This window comes from Hibiscus syriacus, unplaced genomic scaffold, assembly GCF_006381635.1.
Source record: "Hibiscus syriacus cultivar Baekdansim isolate YM2019G1 unplaced genomic scaffold, ASM638163v2 tig00013386_pilon, whole genome shotgun sequence".
NCBI classification, from domain to species: Eukaryota; Viridiplantae; Streptophyta; class Magnoliopsida; order Malvales; family Malvaceae; genus Hibiscus; species Hibiscus syriacus.
Genome location: NW_024062302.1, coordinates 405,215 through 412,664, shown reverse-complemented (window position 1 = coordinate 412,664; position 7,450 = coordinate 405,215). Strand labels below are relative to the sequence as shown.

The 7,450-nt window shown below is 35.4% G+C and overlaps 2 protein-coding genes and 1 pseudogene across 2 annotated transcripts; all 3 read right to left on the bottom strand.

Annotated features, from left to right (window-relative positions):
• Positions 1 to 674, bottom strand: LOC120206220. The gene has a single exon (XM_039205936.1). It carries the CDS (start codon positions 536 to 538, stop codon positions 140 to 142), a length of 399 nt encoding a protein of 132 aa, XP_039061867.1. The 5' UTR covers positions 539 to 674; the 3' UTR covers positions 1 to 139.
• Positions 675 to 927: 253 nt separating this feature from the next.
• LOC120206219 lies at positions 928 to 1,750 on the bottom strand (annotated as a pseudogene).
• Positions 1,751 to 4,830: 3,080 nt separating this feature from the next.
• Positions 4,831 to 5,331, bottom strand: LOC120206151 (leucine-rich repeat extensin-like protein 3). Its single transcript, XM_039205882.1, has one exon. It carries the CDS (start codon positions 5,329 to 5,331, stop codon positions 4,831 to 4,833), a length of 501 nt encoding a protein of 166 aa, XP_039061813.1.
• Between the last annotated feature and the right edge of the window lie 2,119 nt (positions 5,332 to 7,450).

The following is a 7,450-nucleotide window of genomic DNA, read 5'->3' as shown; positions in this document are numbered from 1 at the left end:
AAAATATCATTTTTTCCCTTTAGGAATTGATCTTTCTCTAATTTTCATGAACTATAACATATTTTCACCACTGTTTTGTGGCAGAAAAATAATCTCAGATGCTTGAAAATAACCCCTTTTATTAACTTAGTTTGATTTTTCACCGTCGACCGATGATTGCGGAGCAAAGCTCCCCTGGTTCCCGAGCCACTAACTGACCTTGGCCCATCACCAAGGATTTGTACATCTCAACGATCATTTTGTCGTCGTACTCTTTCACCGGACGCTTCCCAAAGGCGGCGATCCCTTGATCCGCTACGCCTCCTCTGTACCCACTACTAACCATCCTGGAGTTAGCTAAACCCAGCATCATACTCACGTACGCATCCCGTAGCCAGACGAAGCACTTCTTGGGTGACTTTATTCTCAGCTTTGCCTTGATCCTGATCCTCCAGAACCTCTTTTTCCGGAGCTCCAACCTGCTCCGCCGTGATCGAGTCGAACCATTTAGCTTCACGTAGCCTCTCCTCTTCCAGTATCCTTTCAAGCCGTTGTACATGGTCGCCGGAATACCTTCCCTCTCTGTTTCACTCTGTTTTTCTTTTCATCGAGAGAAAAGAGAAAAAGGCGGAAGTGGGTGTGAGATTGAAGAGGCTGATAAATTTGGTATAAGCTTGATAGCATATAATTAAATATATATTTAGAGAGGAGAAGTGTTAAATATGTAGATGGAGGGTAGTGGCGATCATAAATGAGAGAAGTAAATACGTATCGGCATTTCTGGCGGGTGTCGCTCTCAATATTCAATGCGTGTGGACATTCCACGTTTCCATCTCCACATTTCTCTTCCATAACAAGGAAACTTTGTGGCTGTCGGCAGTCAACAAACAATATCATATGGTTATAACCAAATAAGGAAGGATCGATGGTAGTAAAAAGGGTCCAATATCAACACTAAAAGCAGCAATTAATGTTTCCATTCAAATTACATTGAAAAAACATCAGTTGATAGAACCCAAGAATTGGGAAGCAGAAGCAAATAAAATGCCCATCGAAGGAGCATTTCCGCCATCATGATATATTTTAAGCATATCTACATAAAACAAAAAAGAAACCCCAACATCATCATCAATCCCTCGGCTACTTTTTAGTCTTCCTCTTCAATCCCTCTGGGGTCTTAAACTGACTCAAACGTTTCACTTTGGAACCGGAAACCGGCTTCTTCTTCTTCTTCTTCACGTCCTTTTTAAGAGCATCTGGGGTCTTAACTTGACTCATCCTCTTGGTCTTGACGCTTTTCTCGGTTACCTTCTCTGCACCCTTTTCTTTGGGCTTTGGGGACTTGTTCTTAGCAACGGTGTTTTCTTTTTTCTCGGTATCTTTGATAGCCAGTTTCAGCTTTTCAGTCGAGGAGATCTTGTAGAAGTTCTTGTGTTTCACAAGCTTCTCGGATTTCACAAACTTCTTCAACTGAACCGATAGTTGTTTCTTGAAATTAGGAGGCAGCGTTTTACTGTACTTCTCCTCGATGAACTTGGCTAGACCCTGTCCGGTCCTTTAGGGTCGATATTGCATCACAAATCATCTGCAATTACAAAAACATAAAATAAAATGAAAAAGAGAGAGAGAGAAAAGAGTTGAAACGTTGAAAAGGAAGAGGGAAACATGGGACCTCAAGGTAAGGAGGATGGGGAGGCTTGGTTTCCATTTTAGTGGAAGCAACTGCTGGTTTTGCCATTGTTTCTGAGTGTTATCTTCAGATTCTGATTTTTTTTTTGGGGGGGGGGGGGGAAAGGAGGAGATATAATTATGGATTTGATTCAAAATTATTTTAGGCGGGATTTGTTTTTATTGTGGGGTGTGAAGCCACCTGCCAACTCCAAGTGCTAAGCCGTGGGATTGATTTTACGCTTACCATATCTGACCCTTCTCTACGTGGCGATTATCACTCTTCGCCACGTGGGTTGATGTGCTTTCTGCCATTTGTTTTTTTTTCACGTGCAAAGCAAGAGAAAATCTTTATCCTGGATAAAGGTTGTTAATGCTATTAACCAATTCAATTAGAAAAAAATTATATATATATGAAATTTTTTTATTACTATAGATTCTATATCATGTGAGTAAATGAATTTTTTCTAATAGAAACATTTAGTAGTAGTATTAAATAGTAAAAATATCTAAAATTACAATAAGATTTTACAAGTATCCTCGTAAACTAAATAGGCATTTGAATATTTTCTTATAACATTGAAACTAACCACTTTAGATCATATAAGGACTATACATGGAAAAAGTTAAAAACTCAATCAAAAGACTCGAACAAAAATAGATACTATTGAATATGATATTGTATTGGCAAATAAACCACAAAAGATAAATAAAACTATTGAAAGATCACTAAGAACTATAATTCAGAGTTTAGCGCCGTGAGAATCTATCTACGAACACAAACCCGCACATCCAAATTCAATCTGAAGGTCTATAAAAGGGAAGATCAACAAGATTTCAAATAATATACATCTTAATCAGTTGGGACGTCATTAAATTCAACCTTTATAAAACATAAATAAAGAACGATAGAGAGAAAAAAATGAAAAATGTGTCACAAATGTAGAGATAAATGTGTCTCAATGATAGATAAACATACCACAAATGCAGAATTACTCTTATTAAAAACTAAAAAAATAAAGAGAAAAGAGAATCGACGGTCTACAACCAATATTAAAACTGGTATTACTATTGACTAAACAAAATCAAAGAAGAATAAATTAATATGGTCTATAAAAACAATACAAACTCAAAGAAAAAAAAGGGGGGAATGGGAGTGGCTAAGTTTACATCATTTTGATTAAATGAAATTTAAAAAAATTATAATTATTTTTCATAAATTACTGCACATAAAATAATAAAAGAATGTTACTAATATTGGTATCGAAATCATTGAGTGCAAAAAATATAGTTTTGTATTGATACCGAATTGTCAATAATTCAATTTTAAACCTCTAACATATATATTTTAAGGGGGTGTTGATAACCTATATTGTAGTGTCGGGATCAATAGGTCTAGAAGTCTAAAAAATCACAAAAATTTCGTCTTCAAATAATTATAATTCATCCCAAACAATAAAAAGAACAATTAAAAACACATTCCTCGCTCTATGAAGACTTCAAGAAAATTACTAAATCTATCTAAACTTAAAAGCATTTAAAATATTATGTGATTTCATTAACTTTAATTTTCATTGATTCGAAATTAGAGAAAATATCAAATTTTAATATCTCTCAATACATTTTTTTCAACAAAAAAAATTTATAAAATAGAAAAGTGAAAAGAACCACAATTTTAGAAACAAGAATAAAAAATAATGAAAATTTCAAAAAAAAAAATTAAATTTTTGGGTGCATATATTAATTTTATATTATAGATGTTTTATTATTTCTGAAGTTTTTATTTATAAGAGAAATTAATATTATAATAAATAAATTTAAATTTATATATCTACGATAATATTAATTTAATTTATTAATATATATTAATGTAAAATTATAACAATTCAAAAACATTTTTTCTTCAAATAGTCTAAGAAGGTCAAATAATTTTATTTTATTTTAATTCAAAGGACGTAAAAGTAAATTTCTTTCCAAGTTTTGGGGCCATGACGTCATGATGAGTCCTCAAATCTCTGTTGGGTTTAATCCAATTTGAATCGTTCTACTTCAGCCAGCGAACTCGAACAACCTTATTGGACTTGGATTTTATGTTGGGTTTTGGAGCTCACATTAATCTATGTCACCTTTATATATTTATATTATTATACATCATGTTACTCTATTCATTAATTTACATATATTAACATCTTTCAACCCTAAAGCTTCAAGTATGCATGTTACCTCCACTGAGACCGTTCATTTATCAGTACTATAAAATCAAGACATCATGCGTGGTTCATTAATTTCTCCGAATCCGAGCATCTACAATTCTTAAGACGATTCTAGACAGCCAACTATCTAGGAACTTTCCACCTCCAAAAGGATCATTAAAGCAGAGAGCAATCAAGCCGGTTCGCTTTCAAAGATAAATCTCAGCATCCCATCCGAAAATTAAAGATGCCCTAAAAGCTTTCGCCATTACGAAAAAGCCTTGTTAAGAGCGCTACAGCTAGGGAATATATGCAAAGTGGACGTTGCATGCCCATATGACGATATATATAAGATGACTATTCAACGGCAGATCTAGAATTATTTTTCAGGGTAAGCACATATGTATTAATAATAATAAAAATTCGTATGAGACGGGCATAAGTAAAATTTAAGGGTGGATACCTTCAGTAATAAAAAAATTTGAATTTGTGAGCACAATAATATTTTAGAGTGGGCACATTCAATAAAATGAACAACTAGTATAAAGGAATACGTTCCCACCCTAGGATGTACATGCATCCGTCAGTGACTATTATCGTAGTATTAAATTACGATTGCAACGTAATATAACGGTTATATCATAACGTTTTCAAGATTATTACGACATTATAAATCGCATTCATAAAACCATAACTTAAAAATACAGTTATTTTGAAAAAATAATTTGTATCGTAACATCTATAACACCTGTAACGGTCACAATCGCAACATCAATTACAATGGCAATTTATACAATAACAGCGATATAAAATTCGAAAACACAAGCAAGCAATGTAATATTTATTTAGCTAGCTTTGGCATTTTTCTGAAGTAACAAGATATCCAAGCAGATTAGGAGATGTCCCTCGAGGCTTCGACAAATTTGGTAAACCCTAGAAACGCAGATGAACAACGGAGAACTATTGCAACAATTACAATTAATGTATAAGCTTAGCCGAGAGTAGCCGAAAGGATTAGAAGTATGACGGAAACAAAAAGCTTGAATCCCGCGTGAGCGGTGCTAGCTGCCGAGTCAGAAGTTGGCGGGTACTGGACGCCATAGGGTAAGTAAGGAACCACTTGGTTAGGCGGCGAATAAACCCCTCCTCCAATTACTCCTGGCTGCACTGGTGTTAATGGCGTTGTTGGAGTCTGACATGCATCACAAGGCGGCGGACGACATCCAGAGCAAGGTGTAACACATGAAGGGCAAGCTGGCGGTGAAGGCTTCGGTTTTGGTGGCGGTGGCGACGGCTTTGGTGGTGGTGGTGGTGGGCATTCAATTACCACCGGCGGCGGAGGTGGCGGTGGATATGGAACGGGAATGCAAGTATCGCATTTTATTACTTCTTTGGATGATGTTGTGGTTGTCCTTGATGTTGCCGAAGTGAATGAGGTGAGAAGTAAAGCGTAAGCAGCAAGTAACATTTGCATGCGATAAAACAATGCCATTTTTTAAAGCTTTGATGAATTTTTGTTACGAAAAAGGAGCTTAGAACGTAAGGCTAATTACAAGGAAGAAGACGAGCACCACCGATAGAGGAAGATAAAGGGAAAGGAGTGCATGTGTGTATTGGTGAGTTGTGACCGCAAGCATTGTTTCTTACTTTATATTCTATGGCTCCTTTATCGAAATGACTTTTTTAGAAAAAAAAAATACCAAATATTGAAATCGCTGACTTTATTTTCTATGGCACCATTATTAAAAGATTTTTTTAAAAGAAGAAAATTACCAAAAATTGAAATTGCTGAAAGAAATAAAACCCTAGTCCTTCCGCCCATTTTTGCTCCATATCACCACTGTGAATTTAAATAGTGTTTTTTTAAGATAAACCAAATATATCAATCTTTAAACGATAATTCGTTTATACCACCGTTTATTTTTAAGTGCATTTATACCACTTCGTCGTTAATAATTTAACGGCACGATGACATAGAAGTTTCGTGACATGACGGTACTAACGTGGATGCCTCACCAAAATATTGAAATATTGTGCATCTAAAGGGATTTGAACCCTAAAACCATACTAATAATTTAATGCTTAACCATTGGAACAACTTCAACTTTCCTAACCTAAAGCAGCTAAAAATGATGAGGTGAAAGCACGCAATATGCTCCTTGGTTACATTTTCTATTGTATGTGGAAGGTGGTCATCTTCTTCTGCGAGAATATACACGATCGTTCACATCGAAGAAGAGTTGGAAACAGCAAAGATAGACTACCTGCAGGTGGCAGTGGGGATGTCGAGAATGAAGAAGCTAAAGCTTTTGGATGGGTATATGCTGGACTTTGCAAAGGATTTGGAATCGTTGTTGTATTGGGTATATCTGCAGCAGCGAAAAGAAGTGAGAAATGAAGCAGTGAAATGCTTGGAGAGAAAAGAGAAAGAGCCACTTTCACATACTGTGCAACTAATGCCTCATGATTTCAGTTTCAGACTGCTTTTCCTGTCTGATAAACCCTCAATTCGTCGGAGGAATCCACCGTCTGACTCAGCTGCTTATTCCTCTTCCTCGCCGACAACTTCTGTAGATAAGTACACCGAAAAATAAATCGTGATCGTGAAGCAAATTAAGAAAAAGGATTATTATGAAATTTTGGGATTAGAGAAAATGTGTTCTATTGAAGAAGTTAGAAAAAATATAATTGAAAATTTTAGGTTTAGTCTCTAAGTTATTTGAAATTTTAGAATTAATCTTAATTGGAATTTTAGATTTTTAAAAATTTTATAAAAAGTAACAAAAAATTTAATGTAGCCTAACGGTTAAGTATTAAGATATATTTCCATGGGTCTAGGGTTTACATTCCCCCAACCATAATACTTAACAATTATTTTTCAAGCAAAACGATGTAGTTTTGTGTTTATTTTTTTTGGTACACATGAGAAAACAGAAGTCTAAAATCGCAACTCACTCGCTTCGTTCTTGTTGGCTCCTAACAACTCATGCATTTCAATTGGAGGCAACACAAAATGGAAAATTCTTCTTCTTGAGTAAGCGTAATATTCGCCAGCTTATCAGCACATTTATTCCCCTCTCTCCAGATGTGTCGAACTTCAGTAACCCATCCTTCCTTTATCATTTCTAAACAGTCATTGAACAGATCAGAATCTGAAAAATCATCCATCCTATCTCCATTGAAGACGTCCACAATCCATTTAGCATCCATCTCTAGGATCAGATTCCGTAAACCAAGACTTTTAGCCAAAATGAGACCCTGTCGAGCCCCCCAAATTTCCACAATCGAACTAGTAACCCTCCCTAGTCTCAACATGAAACCCGCTTTCCAGTCACCATTACTGTCTCGGATTAAACCACTTGCCGCAGCCAGTCCTGAATTCAATTTATACATCCATCAGTATTAAGAATCCAACCTCCATCAGGAGTTTTTTTCCATTTAATCCAACAAGGATCATTAACCACTCTGCTATACGGGTTTGACAAGACCTTCTCTAAATCCCTTGCAAACTGTTTTGCAGAATTTATAATTTTAAATTGATCAACGCTCATAACTTTAAAAATCCTTTCATTTCTGCTTTTCCGCAGGCCCCAAATAATAGCCATGAACAA

What these genes read in the sequence shown, in the direction of transcription:
- LOC120206220 (XM_039205936.1), bottom strand. Translation starts at nt 538, where the DNA reads ATGTACAACGGCTTGAAAGGATACTGGAAGAGGAGAGGCTACGTGAAG.
- LOC120206151 (XM_039205882.1), bottom strand. Translation starts at nt 5,331, where the DNA reads ATGGCATTGTTTTATCGCATGCAAATGTTACTTGCTGCTTACGCTTTA.